The sequence below is a fragment of the Electrophorus electricus genome, chromosome 7 (assembly GCF_041902795.1).
Source record: "Electrophorus electricus isolate QZ-2024a chromosome 7, ASM4190279v1, whole genome shotgun sequence".
NCBI classification, from domain to species: Eukaryota; Metazoa; Chordata; class Actinopteri; order Gymnotiformes; family Gymnotidae; genus Electrophorus; species Electrophorus electricus.
The window spans coordinates 8,807,501-8,830,025 of NC_137503.1; the positions used below are offsets into that span (position 1 = coordinate 8,807,501).

Consider the following 22,525-nt stretch of genomic DNA (forward strand, 5'->3'; position numbering starts at 1 on the left):
TGGCCGCTATAGTGGCATCACAGATGGCATCTACTGGGGCACCTGGTATATCCTCACTGACTCTCGAACTGGGAAGAGATACTCATTTAAAAGTGTAGAGATGAAGACACGGCCAAAACAGTCATAAAATGATATCCTATATTATATAGACGTGATATTTTAATTGCCAAAGGCACACACACACACACACACACACACACACACACACACACACACACACACACATAGACAGACCTTAACTAATGGTACTCTTTTGCTCTTTTTATTCCATTGAAAATGTAAAGTTTGCCATTTTTGACAAGTGCTTATAGCCAATTCTATGGAAATATTTCTGTAAAAATAAAATTAAACAAACTACAGTTTGAGTGCTGGGTCCTCTGTACCTATTTCTCATAGTTATGCCTTTCATGTATTTGGTTCAGGTGAAGAGTTTATCACAAGCATATAACATAATTTGTACACAAAACACCTACTTTAAATACATACACCAGTGGTTTATATACAAAAAGGCTTTCCAACTTAGTGCTCTGGGGCATTTCTTCTCTGTCTCTGCTGAAGCATTCACCTTCTTGATTGCTTGGTTTAGGCATTGGAACAGATCAGAAATGTGTATTGAGTATTGTGTGGGTATTGTGTAGCCCTAGAAGACAGGGCTGGAAAATGCTGTTTTATAGAAGAAAAGACATCCAAAGTCCTGTGAAGAAGAGCTAAGCCAAAATGAGCTCTTGAACTAAGGGATGTAGGTAACTCCTCCTCAAATGCTTTTAACAGGTATTATGTGACCTCTTAACATCTATCTGATTTAAATGTGAAATTAAGCACAAGCATGTTTCTCTGTAATCTCTATAACAATCCAGACCTTTTACTTTTTACTATAGATCACTATTACAGTGCAGTTGCACATATACAGCAGGTGATCAAATCTCCAATATTGCCTCAAACACAGAAAAAGTTCTAACCACAAACCTGCTCTGATCTGTTTCCAGCTGACTGGCTAGCATCCTAAAACTATGCTGAGAGACACTTAGGAGAGTTGACATGTATTAACACAAACACAAACTTTGCTATAACTCTGTACTCCTAAAACCTATTTCATTCTAAAAGGATATCCTTTGGGATAGTGCACTAAAGAAAGTCCATTAATCATATCTGTGCTAAACATGGCAACTGTAGATAAATGTGGTGATTTGTATCAGGTTTGAGAGTAAAGGAAAAACAGAGGTGTCAAACACAGTGGCCACGGTACTAGAATGGTACTATTTCTGTACTTGCATCAGAAGTCAGAAGGAGTATGAGACGCAGCCATGATCAAGGTAAAACATAATCACATAATCAGGCACAAATTTATATATGGCATCAGCAGTGCAATCATTTCATCCAAAGTTAAAAGGATATCCTCGGAGGAGAATAGATTGTTTGTTTGTGTGTGTGTGTGTGTGTGTGTAGATTTTAGTGTACCGATTTTAGTTGTATTCACAATGAGATGCCAGTCTGTTCAACAACCACTGAACATCTGTTAATACTGAGTTCACTGATCTGCAGACTGTCAATCAGATATGATATTTCACAAATACTTACTAACATACACATGCACAGATGTGCTGTTTGGCCCACACACTTCAAAGGACATTTTCTCACATGAATTCAAGTTCTACATTTGGCAGATGAGATAAAAGATAAATATAATATATATGGATATGAACCATTTAATGAATTATAAGGTCTTTTAAATTGCATGAAAAATATTCAATCTCATCTCTTCATCTCATGTTTCCACATTAGGCAAACTGCATTATTATCTTATGTCTTAATTTCTATACTCATAAAGGAATATTTATTTCAGACAAACTGAGATAATATTTCAGTTTGCCAAATGTTGACTTTTCTATAAAAGAATGTTTTTGTTTCTGCTCTTTTTATGTTAATAAAAACATTGTGATCATAGTAAGTTGCATGTGTTTTATTTATGCAAATTGTTATATGACCCAGTCAGTCATGATGTTGTCATGTCCCTCCACCTCAGTAAGAATGATCTTCACTTAGGGGATTAATCATTGTGTAATGATGATGAATCTTAGGGAGTTACCTTCAAATATGTCAAGTCAATTAACATTAGCTCAATTTACTAAAGTGTTATTTCTGTGAAGTTTGTAACCTCTTTTTAAGGATTTCATCTCATATCTCAGCTGAGAAGTGATAAAAAAAACTTTTGGAATACAAAAAAAAAAAATAAATAAACCAAAACAAAGTTTTAGTTTTAGAAGACAGACAGATAGAAAGCCACTGTGCACCAGTCTGCCTAGTCTTCTCTTTACAACCCTCCTTTTCTCTTTCCTATCAGTAAATAGGTCATCCTCTGTTACTGATGCTTTTGCCCTAAACTCTCTTTATTATATACTATTTCTGCAGCTTCTGGCTCTTCTTGATATTTGGCTGCAATTTTAACATTACCAAGGAGAATCACTGCCATGCTGAAATCTGCTCCCCACATTTTCTTCCCTCCTTACAATTCCACCACACAGTCCCAGCCTCTACTACAACTTCTACTCCTGCAGAATATTTTAAAATATTCTTCATCCCAGACACCCTCTTCAGTCAGTACCTTCAGTCAATGCCTTGTCATTACAAACAAACACACAGCATACAAATAATCTGACTGCAGTCCTACAGCCTCCTCTGTCAATTGTCCAATAGTCTGTTAAGAGAGGTCCACAGATGTTTCACCATGTAATTCAGGAATTGATGTTTATTTATCTAGCAGGTGGCAGGTACAGTTGTGCCAAAACATTTGGTGAAACTCTAGTGCTAAGTCTTTTGGCTCTAAGTCTTCCATGTACTTGCAATATTGTGCTATATATTGACATATACTGACATCTACTTGTATTATTGTGCCATCCACTGACTTACGTCCTGTAAGGTGCCTTGGCTAGGAGAGTGGTAAATTCTCAAATGTAATTTTCAAATAAAGACCAAGTTTATTGTCACAGGTTAAACGTGCTGAAACACTTCACCTGTGTTTTGTTTGTTTATATTTCTATAATTAGGCAAATACATAGAGTATAGAAAATCTAATAGAACAATTTAATTTACCTGCCAGCCTGAATGTATTTGTAATATTAAGCCTTTAACATTATGTGGGTTATTTGTTTTGTTATACACTTTATGTGAGCAGTGTAAGTGCACTGTGATTTGTTATTGTTAATATATTGATATATATATATATATATATATATATATATATATATATATATATATATATATATATATATATAATGTGTAATTTGTTCTGTTTATAGTCAACAATTTACTACAAAGAAAATTTTGTTAAGGGGAGAGATTAATGATACAAATCAAAAACACAACAATAATCTTTCAACTTTTGAATGTATAACTTGTTCCTTAAACTACATGGTTTGACTTGTTATAGTTTACTGGGACATACATCATAATTCCTTCATTTTATGCCAAAACAGAGGGAGTAACAAAAAAGCAAAACAAAGTTTAAAAGCAATGTATTCTTCGTCTAACAGAATTTAAATGTTGGAAATGACACGTTCATCATTGACCATTCAGGTGAGTCAGACAAACAAGCCCAGGTGCTGAACAACAGGAAGAGCCAACAGTGCTGCCCTGTCATTGAGTTCTCTCCACATCACTCCACTGCCCTTTCCTCTGTGTAGCCGGGTGCTTGCTGTGAGGCGGAAACCTGCTCTACTGTCACCACAGTGTCCTGGCTGAGTGCCTGACTGGTGTGACAGTGAGATAGCAGGAGTGATGGAGAGAGCAAGATAGCAGGAGAAGTGGAGGGGGACTGGCAGTGTGCAGGCGCCCACTCCGGAAACCCAAAGCGGGCAACAGTTACCCAGCACATCCCCCGGAAGCTGACAGAGGCATATTTACAGACACACATACACATACACATACACATTCGCAGCTCCACAGAGCCATGTTCTATGCTAGGCACCCAGGAAATCTGTGTGAGGTTACACCATTTCAAACGTTAACTTTGAATTGTAAGTTTATATTGAAGGTGCTTAAAGGAGCTAGTGCTTATCATCATGTGACTGCATAAGGTGATCATGAGAAGTTTCAAGCCAGGCCTATCTGGAGCCATGAAACTGAATCAGGCAGCCTTGGTGGGATTGAGTAGTGTGCAAAGTTGCTGTCTCGTTCACTGTGGCCAGGAGATGGCAGCTTTGGGTTAGAAGTGATAGTGATGCAGCCCTAGTGACTGGCCCAGTGCAATCACATTTTCTTCAATCTCAGTGTCACCCTCAAATATTCCTGCTCTCCTGGTCTTTGACTCCTCCCTCTTCTTCTATTTTTCATACAAAATAAAGGCATGCTTGTATCACTTGGATCAAAAGGTGTGTGTGTGTGTGTGTGTGTGTGTGTGTGTGTGTGTGTGTGTGTGTGTGTGTGTGTGTGTGCATGTACATGCATGTGTGTCTCAGTTAAGGCATTACTGTCAAAAGCTGTGTATTTGTTTATATGTATTATGACAAATAATTATGTATACAAAAGCTTTGTGTGTGTGTGCGTGTGTGTGTGTGTGTATGTGTGACTCATACAATTTAGAATATCATGAGCTTTGTGTGTTATTATAGTAATCTATATATACTTTGACTTTCTATGTATGTGCATGTGTGCTAGTGTCCGTTAGGGGCACGTGTCCCTAGGTGTGGAGAGGGATGTGTGTGTATAACACACATGTTGCGGTGCACCAGCGCTCCGTTTCATACCGGAATTCAGTAAGCAACCCTGTATCCTGATGTGGTGAAAACCAGGCCTGCAAGGCACTATGGGTAAAGGAGGGGGAAAGGGTTATTCCTACCACATTGGTACAAAAACAAATACACATGCACGCATACACACACACACACACACACACACACACACACACACACATATGCCCAGACACACACATGAACATATACCTAGAGCCACATACATATATGTGTGCCAATAAACAAACGCAATTCAAGTTGCACTGATTTACAGCACGCATACATACAACACAGTTGTCTTGGTAAACTCTGCTGTAGAAAATTTATAATTTAACTAAAACAATTTAACTAAACTAAATCATAATTTTGAGTGCCTAAGTAAACCTTTGTGTTTTGATATGTTGTGTACCATAGGTTGGGTCCTTGGGAAAATGAATTCCCATCCCAATGTAGCAGGGAAGCTTTGCCTGTAACCTTGGGAAAACATGCAATAAATGCTTTGGCGTAATGTATAGCTGTATAGGGGCCTATGAACACATTTTTACACAGCCTTCTCTCTTTCACATGTACTACTGGAAGACTCTATTTGTTTTGTGGAAGAATGTGAGGAAAATTGAGTGATCTGAGCTACTTTGACCGAGGCATGGTCATCAGTGATAGAGTACCTGGGGCCAATATTTAAAAACTGCCAACTTTGAAGGATTTTATTAGACATCTCTGTGGAGAGTATACTGAGAATGGTGTGATCAATGAAAAACATCTAGTGAAAGGGAACCCCGTGGATGTAAACAATTAATGGACATAAGTGGTCTGAGGATGTCAAGAATCATTCTGATGAGCAAGCAGTGCACAGTCAAGCAAATCGCAGCCACATACAATGCTGGTACTCCAACTAACAATTCCCCACTGGGGAAGCTCTACCATGGGCGGTCTCTTTTTCCTTCAAGTTTGGGTCCTCTACCAGAGGCCTGGGAGCTTGAGGCCTGGGAGCTTGAGGGTCCTGCATAGTGCAGTTCAGCTGTTCCCTGGACTGCAATCTTGGATGGAGATCTCAGGTGATATTTCTGGGATCTGCTGGATCTGCCATTCTTCTACTTTGGGGTCACAGTTGCTAGTGTTCCAATTACTACTGAAACCACTGTTGCCTTCACCTTCCACATCTTTTCTAGCTCTTCTCTCAGCTCTTGGTATTTTTTTGAGCTTTTCATGTTCCTTGTTCCTGATGTTGCTATCACTTGGGATTGCTACATCTATCACTACAGCCCTCTTCAGTTGTTTACCCACCACTACTATGTTTGGTTGGTTAGCCATAACCATTTTATCTGTCTGTATCGGGAAGTCCCACAGAATCTTAGCATGGTCATTCTCCATCACCTTTGTGGGTGTTTCCCACTTTGACCTTGGAACATACAACCTGTACTTGGTACAGATGTTTCACTATGTACACTATGCCAGCCACTTTTGGTGTTCCATGGGTTTTGGCATCCTGCTGTTATGTGCTGGACTGTCTCAGGGGCATCTGTGCACTGCCTGAATCTGGGGTCCTACCTGGTGTTGTAGATCCCAATCTCTATTGATCTCATATTCAGAGATTGTTGCTGTGCTGCCATAATTAGTCCCTCTACGCTGTCTTTCAATCCATTGATAAGATTTCTCCATATCAGCCACTTCCATGATTTGCCGGTGGTACATACAATGCAGGGGTTCATCCTCCCATGATGGTTCCTGCTCCTCCTCATTCCCATTCTCCTTGGGTTTCTGCTGTCTGAGGTACTCACTAAGCACTTCACTTGGGGCCATCATCCTGGTGTACTCCTGGATCTTGGCTGTTTCATCCTGGATAGTGGCTCTGATGCTCACTAGTCAGAGAAGGAGTGCTTTAACGAGCTAAGTAAGCTACTCAGGAGCCTAATGTGTTCCTAGTCTTGCATTATGCAGAGGAATATGGAATTGGTCATTTTTCACAGAAGAATTATTTGAAGATGTGCAACTGTCAGTAAAACGATTCAGGGGTTCAAGCATTCCTGGTGGGACTGTGATGGTGCAACCATTAAAAAATAAAAAAGCTTTTGCCTAAGAAGATTCTCTAGGGTTTCTTGGCACAACCTGAAGAATCACTTATGACAAAAAATATATATATATTTACTACATAATATTTTACCTGTTGAATGTCTAGTTAGTTTTCTGGGGAGAAGGACAACATGACTGGCAGGCTGTCACTGTAATATGCAATAAATACTGCTTTCCTGTTTCTCTCTCCCTGCAGGAAATGAACTTTTGACTGCAAGGCAATAAGGAAGGCATGAGTTATACTGTTCAGCTCCAGCTGCAGAAAACTGAAAAAAAAGAAAAATACTCGAAATACTTTTACATGCAATGTGAAGATTTGACAAACAAGTTCTAAGTAGAACCATAATGATTCTGAGGTTGTATATTCTGTAGGGAGCCAAGTATTGAGTTCATAGATGCTCTATAAAGAACCATTAAGGAATACTTAGATTTCACAATAAAGGGATGTCCAATGGGATCCACAAGGAACCTGAAGACCTATTAGCTGCTGAAATGGTTAAGACAATGATGGCCAAAAAAGGAACATACATTTGGAATACTGACAGAGAACATGCAATTGGTTTTCAGAACAGACTGGTTCATGGATTTGGTATGAGAAGATATTCTTCATATAGATAACCTTGTATATGTTGGTATTGTATTATTTATATTATTTAAGAAATTATATGCTTCTCCAATTTAATGTTTTGGGGAATCCATTTTGGTATCATATAGAACTATCACAGAAAGGGATATGCAAAAGTAAAGATTTATTTAGCAAATATTAATAATTATGATCTATAAGTTAAATCTTTATGTGATGTCATTTGTTCATTAGAAGTTGCTGTGTTGCCACCGTTTTTATTCAAATTCACAATGACATAGCCCTGCATCACAGAAACATAAGAAACATCTCTCTCTCTCTCTCTCTCTCTCTCTCTCTCTCTCTCTCTCTCTCTCTCTCTCGCTCCCTTTCATATAAGAAAAAAGATAAGAAATATTAGTCAGCATGATGACAGCACTCTCAAGAGACAAATAATACAGCCTACAAAGAAGCTGATTCTGTGAATTATTAATGCTTAAGAGATGTGTCTTTGTGCAAGGAGTTGCACCACCAATGAGTGGTAACAAGCTGATTAACCTCAGAGGGAAAAGGGGCTCTTCGCCTTAAATGTCTAATTTCACCTATTGGAATAATACATTCCTTCATGGTGGATTGTGCTGGAAAGAATTAAATTATATATGTGACTAGATCTTGAAGATGTAGTAAAAACCAAAATGACTAATAACATGAAACCTATTTCTGCAGGTTTATATTAGGGAAATGCAAGTTCTTTTTTAAGTGATTAACTTTATATTACAGTACTATCTCCCAAAATTAGAAAAAGAGTAAAATTCAGTGCTGAACTACTTGACTGCATTACTAATTGCATTATTAAAGCATTTATCATTTTTGTTTACTGAGCGCCTCCAGTTCTTCATGACACCTTTCATGTCCTAATTTACGCATTATGGTATCACTTAACCCAGCCTTTAAGATACATACAATCAGACTGTTAATAAACTAAGTACCCAGTAATGACCTCCTCGTAAGTGTGCGGTGTAACGCACTGTGTCAGGAGAAGAGTTACCTACGGTGAAAACCTGGTCTCATGTGTCAAACGTGAAAAAGAGTGCAGTCTAATTGGCTAGACCTCAATGTTGGGGACAAGATCCCGCCCCTGGCCACATAAATAAGAATTTTGTTTCCTCTAGGCCGACAGGTCATTGGACAAATGTCTAGTTAGGATTCAAACACAAAAAGTGGACTAAAACTTGAACAAGAAGAAATGCGCTCACTCATCCCTGCCGTGGAGACACAAACCGGATTCCCCTGTTAGACAAGCGCAAGTGGGTAAGTTGTACTTTTATTTATAAAAATAATTTAGATTTCGAGTAAGTAATCAGCTCTAGAGAACATATGGAATATTTACCGATTTGAGATTTAAGAGCGCACGAAGTGTCTGTCATCTAGGGAATCCCTCGCGTGCATCATCCTCTTAAAACAGGACCAGTCACCAAGAGGTAAGACATGCCACGCGACAGACACGCGGGTACAGCGTAAAATACTTGAAATAACAATATCCGTTATTTTGTTTTCTTCTAGGTGTTCCATTAGATTTATGCTTTGGATGAAGACAATTCGAAAAGCTGTATAAAAGATAGGCGGGATACTGTTGATAAACTACGCAAGGGTTTTCTTACACGTATCAAATCACCTTACACAATAGCGCGGAGACCAGTTCACCTGGATAATACTGCAGCTATAGATGGAGTTCTCGGCGGAGCCCCGATGGATGATGCACGCTCATCATCCAGCCATGCTGGGTACGCAGGACACAGTCACATCTCACGCTGGCTTGGGGAATCAGGGCTCTGGATTTATAGAGCCATCAGCACCGTTACTGTCGCCAGAGGATGTGGATGTATTTCTCAGTCATATAGACTCTCAAGGAAATCCCTATTACCACACACACGCGCCTCACACTCGAGCAAGGATGTCTTACAGCCAAACTCCAGGTATGAAACCAGGATCTAGCTCGACTTTGCTCACCCAATGAATAACATGTATAGTAAACTCGTTTTAAACTAGATCAAGGTAAAAGAATATCCTCACAGCAAGAAATCCTGTGTTGAATTAACATCTCCAGCGTTGCATACCACACATGAACACTATAGGATTTCAACAATATGTGTATTAATTTAGTATTGGGGATTTTATAACTCGGACCCTACCAAGAAAATGCTACAATATGCAACAATCTATCAATCTTCCAAACAAGCTTTATACTTACGTCGCATAGTATAAAATTATGTAAACTTTTCTTCGTGATTCCGAGATGAGTTCAAGATATCAAAACATCCGTACACGAGTGGGGACTTCATCCTAATATTCAAAACTTCACCCTAATTCAATCTTTTTTGACTTTCTGACACATGTAACGGCTTCGTTGATGCTGGATCATACCCAAATAAACCATCAATTAAAGTTAATTTATAGATTAAAAAAATTAATAATGAAAGACTATTTTGTTCGTGACATTTAAACATCTAAACAAATGTAACGTTGCGTTAATGTTAATATTGCTCCTTTAAATACGTTATCTTTAACAGATATAATACGTAATTTTATAAGCCTGTTTGGCTTTATTGTTTCACTGTGTTCCAGTAAACAGACCTGTTCGTCTGTAATTCTTTTTTTTTTTTTTTTTTTACAGCTGGATTGACTGGTGGATCCATGTGTCGACCTCACCTTCTCCACACCCAAGCTTTCCCTTGGCTGGAGAGCAGCAAATCGGCCTCTTCTGCGTCCCAACACCACAATACATGGACAGCAAGGCACTTCAGTAAGACTGTTTTACACCCTGCAGCGTCAAGTGGGATTTCAGCAGTATACCCCGGATCATATGCTCCTGGCTCGGGTTCGGTGTCTTGCTTGTCACAAACCCAGCGATGCAGCCCTCAGCTCTACTGCCTTCCTCCCACACCGCCAACGGACGTGTCCCCGGATCCTCCAAGCGTTAGTGAGCGGGAAGCCAGGAAGTACCCGATGTCTCTTGTAGACGGAATGAAGATGGAGAGCGCTGGCCCGCTCCGGAACAATCTGACGCACCATGCCGTATCACTGTCTTCATATTCACCATACGCCTTACCAGGAGCTCCTGAGTATACAGGCCGCTCATTACACACAGGCGGTCTTCTCGGTGGGGGCACCGGCGTCTTAACTGCAAAAGCAAAAAGCAAAAGCCGCGCCTGTTCTGGTGTGTAGAAGAAACTTGCAGATAAAACTGTGACGGCAAAAATAGAAGCCGAATCGACCGTTTCCATACTAGCTACAATTAATATTATAAATTGAAATATTTCCGATATACCCTATTACTAGTCTCAAAGTTTGTCAAAGTATGAAAAGTCATGTCTTTAAATCCGTCCGATATTTTTACGTCACACATTTAAATGTTTATGCGTTTTATGGAAAGTGTCATTAATTTGGATCTGTACTGATAGCTTGTTAGTTACCAAAAGCAATAGCAGTTGTATGTTTAGTATAGTGCTTTAGCTGCAAATATATAACTGGATACCATCCACACACGACCGTCTATAAACGGTGCCATATATGATCTATGGTGATGACTGAGATGGATTAGTGTGAGCACGCACCTGGTGACCTAGCGCATGCCTTTTAGTCTTAGTAGCTAACGAGCAACTTTTAACACCACCAATATATTGGGTTTTTGATGTATAGTATAAAAAGAAGAGCTGGAGCAGCTAAAATGTTTATTCAGTTTAACACATCAAAATATTTTAAATTTAGGGAACTTAAGTCAGCTGTAAGCATTACCCATGGGAAGTTGAGCCATGCTCACAATTCATACATACTATATGTGTGTGTGTGTGTGTGTGTGTGTGTGTGTGTGTGTGTGTGTGTGTGTGTGTATGTGTGTGTATTTGTATATGTATGGATTAATGTGTTTGTGTGCGTGTGTGTGTGTATATGTTTATGTATGGATTAATGTGTTTGTGTGTGTATTTGTATATGTATGGGTGAATGTGTGTGTGTGTGTTAGAAGGACGTGAGTGTGTGAACTGTGGGGCTACCTCGACTCCTTTGTGGCGACGAGATGGTACAGGCCATTACTTATGTAATGCATGTGGACTCTACCATAAAATGAATGGCCAGAACCGACCACTCATCAGACCCAAACGTCGACTGGTAAGTCACAAATATACACACACACACACACACACACACACACACACACACACACACACACACAGGGTATATAAACTAAGATATTCTGTATTGACTAGAAATACTTTGAACAATTTGTAGCACTATTTGAACAATTTGCCAAAGGTTTGAAAAGAGGCAGAACTGTGAGACCCCTTTATTGAGTAGTGCTTTTCATTGCCATTGTGGTGGTTGAATTGGGGTTTACTTGAATTACACACACAGAAGGTAGGTTAAAGAGTCTGATGAGAATAAAGAAGAAGGGGGAAATAGGGAGGGGAGGGAGAAAGAGATAGAAAAAGAGAGAGGCAGGGAGGGAAAGGGGTGGGGGTCTACTGACCATATGGATCACAGAGTTTCCTTGGACAAGCAAACAGGCTTAAAGTGCAAGTAATGAACTGTAGTTAATTAGAACCAATAAGTGAAAACATGATCAGATATCAGATACCATCCCTAGGAGATCCATCAGACCGACATTTACAGTTGTGCTGTTATACTTTGCAATTTTAACTAAATACACACTTATTGGTTGCATATAATGACAAATAGTAATTGCACAATAAATACATATTTATGCCCTCTTAGCATTTCCAATGAATACTATCTAAAAATAAATGGTTAAATAGGGTTATATAATGTTGATTTATGTGACTAACTAACTTGTGAATACATTTGGCTGTCAAATCAGTATCCATGAAACAGGAACATTTGTCATGAAAGCATTAAGACCAAAAAGCTGCATTCCAAAGACTTAAAATAGCAGTAGCATCATGAAATTAGAGAATACACCATAAAAACACATTCCAGTACTGGCAAAATAACCTCTACACTAGCCTGTTGTGAATTAACACCTTCAACGTTGAATGATCTCTTACAATCCTTAGCTTTCTTTAGCTGGATTTACATAAATTCAACACTGTGGATTTTGCTGTGCAAAAACCTTATCAAATTAAAGCTTTACCCTGGCATTCCTTCAGGGCTGTTGTTTTCCGGTTATTTCTTAGCCAAACCACTAGGTGTTTCATGCATGTAACAATGACCAAAGCTCTTTAGCTGTGTTCACAGAGCATTAGTCACAAATTCAGGCGTATTACAGCCGCCTGCACACAAGCTGAAGCTCGTGATGTCTAAACTGTGGTTTGAGTAACTCAAGAATAACACGTGCTTTAAGGGCTGGTAACGGTTTCCATACTTTTACCAAAGTCCTAAAAACGTTGTGCGGAAGCCTTTCCGACGAGTATTCAATATAAACGAGACTTTTGTTAAAAAGCAATCAAAAACAAAATACAAAAACTACATGATTCCATTTTAGTCTAAAAACAAAATGTTTTTTTTTTTCTTTTCTGCAGGATAGGCACTGATCATGTCATAGTCATTATGACTTAAGATGTTTTCGTGTAAGAAATGTAGACGTTCAACATGAATATACAACCCGCTTTACCGCAGTCGTATATTTGAGGTTCTCCTGCAGAGACGGGTCGGTCCAGTTGTTTCCGGAGCCGGATGTCTGCTCGGTACCGATAGAGAAGAGCGGATCATGAGAACGCGCATCCGCTCGAGTTTTTAAAAGCCAACCAGTGCTTCTAGCACGCAGTTTTGTGCTACAGGACGGGAACGTAAAAGAAAAAAGCTTAAAAGGGAAACGTAAGGGCTGGACGAAAAGCAGAAATCGAGGGGCTTTTGTAGGTTCGCCCATTTGTGGGTATGATTTCATGTAGACCTGTCTAGCAGTAGGCCTAACTGTTCACCGAGTCTTGGCGGGATGTGATTTATAGGGAAAGTTGGCAAAGTGTGACGTTAAGGCTTTTTGGTTATATAAATATAAATAGGTATCCTGAATAAAATCATGGGGTTACACACATGGCAGTAGGCCTATCACTTTGATCCTTCCACTAATCACTAACAAAAGCATGCATAAGCGAAATATGTATTCCAAGAAACTTGTATTTTAATCTAAATGTATATGCCTCTGTTTGTGTGTGTGGGTGCATACATGGATGTGTGTTTGTAGTCAGCAGCCAGACGAGCAGGTACTTGCTGTGCTAACTGCCAGACAGGAACCACCACACTTTGGAGACGAAATGCCAATGGTGAGCCTGTCTGCAATGCCTGTGGCCTCTACTACAAACTACACAATGTGAGTATCACACGGGTTGTGTTCTTTGTATGCCTGCTATCAGAGAGTTATTATAGAAAGACTGAGAGACAAGGTAAGAGAGAGACTAAATGTATTTGGATACAGTGACACATTCAATTTACAGTGCAATAGCTGAGCTGGAATTGTTTGTAAATCTGCTGTTGATATTTAATATTTCATTTGTGGTCATTTTTATTGAGAAACGTACAGGGAAGAAACATTATACAGTGTACATTTCCTTTATTAACACCCCCTACTCCTGCTACCCCCCCCCCCCCCATTACATACACAGAACAAGTGTACTTAATATTTCTGTCTATATGTGTGATTATTAATTTTTTATCAGATAAATCGGCCACTCACAATGAAGAAAGAAGGTATTCAGACTCGAAACAGGAAAATATCCAGCAAATCCAAAAGAAGGAGAGGGGAGGGCTCTCAGCATCTGACCAATTTCATGCAGGACAAGCCATCCACATTTAACCACATTACCAATATCTCCCACTCTTTCAACATGACTCCACCCATAGAGTTACACCCAGCCTTTAGCTATAACCACCACACTAGCATGGTTACTGCCACTGGCTGAGCAATAGAGGTCATATTACACAAAGACACATTTTCAAAGTTCTTTAGTTTTAGAATGAAATGGATTTGTACACAATTATGACTTCAGTTCTAAGTTTCAAACATTTTTACTTTATTATAACAATACAGTATGCATAATAATTTGCACTTTATGTAGAGAACTGCAGTGTATTATTCTAGGTTAAGAGATTCTAAGGCTTTTACTGTGCCTTCACTGGGAATTTTGTAATTTGTATTTGTTTTGTATTTTTTTCCTTTAAATCTGTTAACTAACCAGCTATCTGTTCTTTTGGCACACAAGCCAACTCTTACAAATTAAAGCTGGGCTACTGTACAGATGAAATGCTGGGAAGTGTACCCCTGAATCCTGTTATATAGGCAGTTTCACAGAGTACATTAATGCAATAAATCCAGAATGCTACATTGTTTCTAAAATAGCAGCCCTAAAGGTGTGGTGTTTTCAAATCATTCCAAAATGATTAGCCATTTCAGTAATGGATGCAATGGCAATGACTGGTTAATGTAGAGACAGTGAAGCTTTACAGTTAGTCTAATAATGCTGTAGAACAATCACATAGGTTGAATTGTATTCTTGTCACATTTGTATTAGTATTGTTTTAGAATCTTTACACACTTTACTGGAGCTCTGTAATTTAAGACAAAGATGTCGCAGTGTATGTATATCTGATGGAACTGTGAATGTTTAACATACCTAAGTCTCCTGTTACCCAGTTCTTTCTTATGCTGCTCCATTTCCCATTCCTCTCAGATACCTTTTCTTCATTAATAATTTCCAGTTATCTGACTGTAGACTCCTTCAATTATCTTAAGCAAAAATACCAGCACTTCAAGCACTGGATTATACTTAAGAAATGTTATAAAAAATGTTATCTAACTAAACTTGCATAGTCATCCTCCTAAAGAGGTACTTTCCAGATTACAGAATGATATAATAAGATTTCAAGTTCCTTCTTGTAATCATATCTAAAATGTAAAAAAATAATATTTTAAACAGTTTATGATTGAGACTATTTAATTATGAGTATTATTCTAATTTATTTTTTTTCTAGGGTTTTTTTCAGAGTTGGTAAATGTATGAATAGTGTTAGATTGCATGGCAGTTATTAGATTGCATGTATTAGGTACACTTCTTTAGTGAGTACCCACACACACAAATTCATATAATATGCTAAATACACACATTTCTTGTGTTTTACATTCAGTAACAAAATGACTAAAATACTACTGTATGGGATTGCACTCCTCCTCACATTTGCCACATGCGGGTGTGTATGTGTGGTCTTGTCCTGTGAGCTGTCTGGCTCCATGGCAGGCTTAATGATGCTGGAATTACATTTTAACTGTGACTGAAACACTGGTAAAATATGTACATGCACAGTGCCATGTATGTAACAATCACACACGTAAAAACACACAGACTGTCCGAAAGATATGCGTGAATTGCAGACGCACCTCCAAAACTTGTTGTTGCCCGAGATGCTGTCAGCATGCAGAGTGCATGAAAGGGACTGATAGGAGTCATGGACCCCCAGAGAATGAGTGAAAGTGGAGAGATGAGATAATGCTGAAAGTGGAGAGACCTATCTGCTCACTGTTGGAGGAGTGTCAGGGTTGAGTGTGTGGGTCATGAGCGCCACTGAAGGGGCTGCCTGGTGCCTCCCTATAAAACCCTTTCTATTTCTCTCTAGTTTTCTTACAAGTTCATATTTCTTGGGGAACAGATCACAGCTGCAATATTCAGTGGCTCAAAAAGAATCTGTGGAGCTGAAACCACAATTCATGTTTTAAATTCCTGATAATGTTTGATGTTTGAGTTTATATTTTTATTTTTTAAATATTTTATATTAAAACAACTTACAATGTACTATAAAACGTCATTTGTAGAAATGCATGAAAGTGCATCAGCATTCTTTGTCAACAAACAGTTAATTCAGTCATTTCTTGTTGATTGTACACCAAAGGACTAATACATAATTGAAAGTAAAATAAAAATAATTCTTCAATTACAGACTACATACTGTATGTCTGCATTCTTATCATACACAACATATTCTTATGCACTAAATTCCATGTAGTGAGCTTGTAGTCTATTTGACTTTTATGAGCCAAAGCAAATGAGTTTCTTTTCTTTCTCTCCTCCTGTATTTTTCCTTTTTCTTCTTTCTTTCTTTCTTTTTCCTGTATTTCTTCCTCAGAAAAACTTGTCAGAGGTAATTAACTAGTCAAAAAATCCCAGAGGTTATAGGATACTGTCAGCCAAGATAAATTAACCTGTAACATTTTAAAACAACATGCTTAAAAAGCTTAATAGTACATAATCTTATTTAAGTAGCTACATAAATAGCATACATAAATTCAATGTTTACACCCTGAAGTGTCCCCCCCCCCCCCCCCAAGTCTTGTTAGTTGGATTATCTTCACTTGTAGTGACAGGTGTAAATGATAGCATCTGCACATATCATTCTACTAGATCTGTTGCCACGCGCCTGTGTCTAAGACATTCTCCCCTGTATCTAAGGGAATGGTGACTGGCCTCTAGGGTCCAGCTGTGGACCTGGGACTGAAAGCTAAAAATAACAAAATACAATATATCAAGTTAGAGAGCAAAAGGATTAAATATGAATTTCTTCAGTATTTTACTACAGCCAAATATAGTAATGATATATTGTATAATAATGAAAAAATGAATGACAGTTCTGTTTATAATTAAATAACTTGCTAGTAATGGGTTGTGCTCATTACGTAAAAGGCATATTAAGATTTCCATGATATAATTGGCATCCCATAATTTTACTTTTGTTACAGAAGTTATTTTTTCTTAAAGAACTGAATTTTACAAATGTAGGCTAAGAGGGAGTGCCAGTTGTCAATGTATATAAAATTATCCAAAAAATCAATTATCTAGTAACATATGTTGTTAGAACATATTTGTGAATATATGCATTAAAAGATTTTAAATCTATACTGAACATCATACTTAATGTCAGGAGAAACTTTATTCAACCTTCATTCAATAGAAACATTAGCATATGGTATTTGCAAGGTCTGGATCAACAGGTGTGTGTTTACTAAGGTTTTGACTAAAACTGGGACACACAAATCCTCCCACCTGAGGGTACATTTATCTTCTTTCTTTACCTTTTCTTTTGCTTTCCCTTCTTTTCTGTATCTTTCTGTTTAGCAGGTAAATTAATTCATCCCTTTGTTTAAAAAACAATCACTCCTTTCAAATGGCGAACGCCAACTGGAAATACTCAGTGCCTGTCTCTAGGGACAGTTTGTGTGATATGAGGAGGTGAACGTCTGAGGGTGTGGGTATGTGTGCGAGAGAGAGAAATTGAGAGATAGAGAGAGAGAGAGAAAGAGAGGGAGCGAGAGAAAGAGGGAGAGAGAGATAGTGTTTATGTGTGTATTCTATTGCAAGTCTTTTCTTTAACTTGTTCTAGTGCTTTTGTCCAGAAGGAAATTTTAGAGGCAGGAAAGTAGGCCGGAGGCAGGAGAGAGGTTAATACTTATACACTTATGTGTGTGTGTGCGTTTGTGTGTGCGAGTATATATATATATATATATATATGTGTGTGTGTGTGTGTGTGTGTGTGTGTGAGTATATATATATATATATATATATATATGTGTGTGTGCGTTTGTGTGTGTGAGTATATATATATATATATATATATATATATATATATATATATATATATATATATATATATAAAATAGCCATCCAAATCTTACATTTTGTACTAAAATTATTTTGTATAATCATTCTGGTGGATTTTGGAGTATTTTGTACATTCATAACACAGGCTCCTGTTTGATGGGTCTGCAATGAAGCCCCTCACTGTGATTTCACAGCATATTTAAGAGTGAGGTATAAGCCCCTAAAAAACACTATGCTTTATTAAATTACAAGAGAGGGAGAAATAAAAGAAGAACAATAACATTAATATATAAGAAGAGAGATGTGAAACCAAAAGAGAGAAAGAAAGTGACTAAAGGAGCAGAGGGGATGTCCAGCTAAAGATAAGCTGGCTAACTGACAAATATTTGCAAAATGTGCAGAGGGGAAAAAAAATAAAAATACATGCACAGACAAATATGCACAAATATATAAACGTCTAACCTAGACTGAATGAGCAAGTGAGATCATTTTCTGAACTGCAACTGTGTTTATATTGTTTTGATTGAAAAAGAAAATTCCAGAAACTCATGGGTAGAATAGGGCTCTTATCACTAGCGTAACCTGAGTACTGTATTGAGTAATAGATGGAGCTTTTGAGTTTGACTTGTAATTAGAATACATACTGTAACCACACTCCCTATATACAGAGTCTACACTCACGCCACTGTGTGCATGCACCATGACAGTGAAACCTTACACTTAGCTGGTGTATAAGAGTTTAAGTACAACATTATATTAATGAATCTAAATTAGGAGTGCATTCATGTACATGTGTTAATACTTGCAGGTATATCTGGTGTCACCGTTTCTACTCTATTATAGTAATGCATTGATGTTATCTGACTAATACGTCACTAAGCACAGACACTAGACATTCTTTAAAATGTGGAATTCTTTTATTGAAACTCTTTCACAGCACCCGTTCAGTCCTTTGCTCGATCATTCATTAAAAATGTACATTACACTGCTATGAACACAAACTAACTAATGCTTATATTTGGATCAAAAACACATATAGACTCATAGCATCATGTAAACACTCTGACTGACACACATGCACAAACGATCTCAATAAACATCAAACGCTTACACTCTGATAATTGTTTGTTTAGAGATGGGACTTAATTGAATAGCTGTAATTTAATAGATCACTCTGTTTATAATTTCCACCTAAGAGAGAGAGCCCACTAATGCTGTTAGTCTCATTGCTAACGGATTCAGAAGGCTTTTAGCTCACTAGGTTATTAGATTGCTGAGTCTGAAAATGTGTGTGTGTGTGTTCAACCATGACCCTGCTATTCTGCACAAAATGACCTGTCTTAGATCTTTTTTCGTTTCAGTCCCTCCAAAGTCTGTACTGTACTGCATTTAACATGTATACCTTAATGTCTTTATTACACACACACACACACACACACACACACACACACAGAGAAACAGAGTGACGCACCTCTTTATATTATGAGCAGAGTGCAATGATGCTGAGGTACAGAAATGCCTGACCTGGAAAGAAAACAGTAAAGGAAGACAGGAAACAAAAGGTGTAAAGGTAAAGACCAGCACAAAGGAAAGGTAACGACAAAATCAGAGTGGACAAAGGCATGATATGGAGAGAATGCAGAAGCTAGGAACATGGGAGATAGAATAGCCCAGAACAAAGAATCACTGCTGAATGAATGTGCTACATGACTGTAGTTTTGTTAAGGTGAAGGTTTATGTTTTTGTTACACATATGCCATGATAACAACACCTGCATTTGAAGGAGCGAAACAAGATATGTGTGCATATGTGCAAGCATGCATGTGTATAGTGTACCTATATACATGTCTCATCACCAAACTTGGTGCATAAAATGTAATTTAATTTTAAAACAAATTTAAAAAAAACTCTGACAACTCCTGATGAAGCATTTTAAGAATTAATACCCTGCTACTAATCTTTGACCCACCTGTAATAGTTGACATGTGTATTCAGAATATTCAGTATTCAGTGTGCCTATAGCGCAGGGTACAGGCTTAGAATAGTGACAAAGGCATTACTTAATGCTCGTTAGACAGACAGCCAGATCTGGCTAACTAATCCATAGATTGATCCATTGATTTTGTTGTGTAATAGAGCAACTGATTGATTCATTGAAATTGGCAAGCTGACAGTCTCAAAGGAGGAAATGGATGACTTTTCTGCAGCACATGGATTTTTTTTTATGTGAGAAAACTGCTTCCATAATTAATGCTTTTATTATGGAAGCATTCCTTCCTCTAAACTACACTAAAACACACAGTTTAGCTCCCTGTACTCATTGTTCAAAGTATTTGTCATATCAAATAAAATCATATTATTTATTTTTCATAGACACATAGATGTCTGCCATAATTGTTAATATTAGTTTTAAAATGTAAAGTTTCATCCACAATTAATATTTTTCACTGGAAATCATTGCATTGTTCTCCTCATAACCAAATATATATATAAAAAAATTTAACTGTAAGTCTGAAAATGTTGAGACACAAGTTTTATAGTCTGAAATTCTCTGATTATAATAATGTTATAGTTCCTCATATACTGAAATAAAATTGGATTATATCTCCCCTTACAACCATTCACAGTTGTGTATAGTGTGTGTATGCACTTTTTTTCACACAAATAAGGGATCTGCCTATCCATTTCGAACAATGCAGATCTCTTTCTCAAAAACATACTTGTTGCATGCACAGAGAACTAATAAAATGCAACGTTTGATCTTAACATGTCTATGCTTCTGAGAGCACGTGAGACAGAAAACTACAAATGGTAAGAACATTCTGATATCTGGAGGTTTGAACTCTTCTCATGTTATAGGCTGGTCCAGCTAGTTACCACACACATTTTAGATGAGAAAAGAAAAAAAAAAAAAAAAAAAGAAAGAAAAAAGACTGCCATGCCTCTCCAGGACTGCTGTCTGATGCGTCTGAAACCAAAATTAATTTGGACTGGTAAAGACAAAACACTCCTTTCAGTGCTCCCAATAGACAACCAAGCTTTAAATGGCTATGCTACATTTGCTTGTTTAATTTTCCATTCTAGCCATATTAATTGTGGTGGCAGTTTTGTCACTGTGCAAGCAATATTATTTGTTGGATTTGCTTCAGATAGTAAAGTCCATTCTTTTAGGAACTATCCCTACACTGCCCTGGCTAGATGAGAAGCTCTATGTGTAGTCACTGCTGATATCATTAAGCAAGATAATTATTGTTTCACACGAATCTTCAAAGTTGTCATCCCTATTTCAGTCCAAGGTGATGACATTTCACAGTTTGAAAACTTTGCTCCAGCTTCATGGTTTCCAGAGGAGAGTGAAAGAGGCTGCTTTACAGAGTAATTAGGAACTTATTAAGGAACCATTAAACAGGTCATTTTTAAAGATTATTATATTAAAACTGACATGCAGTGTCATTCAGATCGGTGAGATTCTGTATGTCTGTGAGACATCTATTGTTCTGTTCCTATTAACTTCAGACTATTCTTATGTCATAACTTTTAATTGTTTTACTTACTAGAGGTGACAGCTATTGTTTTACTATTTCAGAACAAAAGTTCAGGGCTAAATCTTCAGCATTTTCATAAAAGCCTGCAAAACAGAAGAGCATGAAAATGTACTATATATATATATATATCTTATATTGTCATACATAAATGCTGAGCACAAAGCAACTACATGTCAGATCAAATAATAATTGCATCTCTCTTTTTCTCACTCTCACACACAGTAAATGCTCCCCACCTGATGAAGCTGAGGGTCCTAATGTTAATAATGACCAACATGCAGAATGTGACCCCATCCTACTCAGGTATCATCTAAAGTTTAGCCATGGTTTTTGGTAGAGACGGAGCCAATCAGCAGCTTCAATCTCACGGGACATTCCCTTACTGCCTGTTTTCTCTATTTCCCCCTTTCTGTTCCTCCACTTTCTTTTGTTTCCATTCATTCATAAATTTTAAACAGGTACCATGTAGAACCTCTCTGATAAAGGACCCTGATTAAAGGTCAACACACTCAAGCTGTCTTATCAAAGCCTGATGCACAAATACACTTATGAACATGCCCCCTCCTTCCCATGAAAGAACTCCATCTGAACATAATTGGACTGAGATTTCTATCAGAGAGACACAGACTGGGGGGTGGAGGGGAAGAGAGCGAGAGCGAGAGCGAGAGAGAGAGAGAGAGAGCGAGAGAGAGAGAGAGAGAGAGAGAGAGAGAGAGACAGACAGATCAAATTGAACTATATATAAAATGGAAGATTCAAATCAATCACATTTATCATAATGTGGCAGCAATTCACTTATAAAAATAATAGTGTTGACTATTGAGTTATTCGGAAACCAATGAATGTGTGTGTGTGTGTGTGTGTGTGTGTGTGTGTGTGTGTGTGTGTGTGTGTGAGTGTGTGAGAGAGAGAGAGAGAGAGAGAGAGAGTTAAAGAGTGAGAGAAAGTTAGAAAGTTCTGTCCTGCAGTGTTTAGCTGAGTACACTCTCCTTTTTTCCTGTTGCAATTAATTTAGGACACTTAACT

The 22,525-nt window shown here is 37.8% G+C and overlaps 2 protein-coding genes across 5 annotated transcripts in view; both read left to right on the forward strand.

The window, feature by feature from the left end:
- Positions 1-225, forward strand: part of si:ch211-157b11.8 (fibroleukin) — a 4,208-nt gene extending 3,983 nt beyond the window's left edge. Inside the window, exon 6 of the mRNA XM_027007799.3 lies at positions 1-225. This exon is cut by the window's left edge and continues 204 nt beyond it. Coding sequence (XP_026863600.2) covers positions 1-127 — 127 coding nt within the window. The 3' untranslated portion in view covers positions 128-225.
- A 3,132-nt stretch (positions 226-3,357) lies between these two features.
- Positions 3,358-14,704, forward strand: gata2b (GATA binding protein 2b). Of its 4 annotated transcripts, none has more exons than XM_081718376.1 (6): positions 3,358-8,840; positions 8,923-9,335; positions 10,034-10,576; positions 11,381-11,526; positions 13,556-13,681; positions 14,028-14,704. In XM_081718376.1, exons 2-6 carry the CDS (start codon positions 9,086-9,088, stop codon positions 14,268-14,270), a joined length of 1,308 nt encoding a protein of 435 aa, XP_081574502.1. In that variant the 5' UTR covers positions 3,358-8,840; positions 8,923-9,085; the 3' UTR covers positions 14,271-14,704. The 4 variants fall into 4 exon arrangements, with proteins under 4 accessions (XP_081574502.1, XP_081574501.1, XP_081574504.1 ...); XM_081718375.1 differs by having other exon boundaries at positions 3,358-8,670; XM_081718378.1 differs by having other exon boundaries at positions 3,358-8,670; positions 11,384-11,526.
- The last annotated feature ends 7,821 nt before the right edge of the window (positions 14,705-22,525 follow it).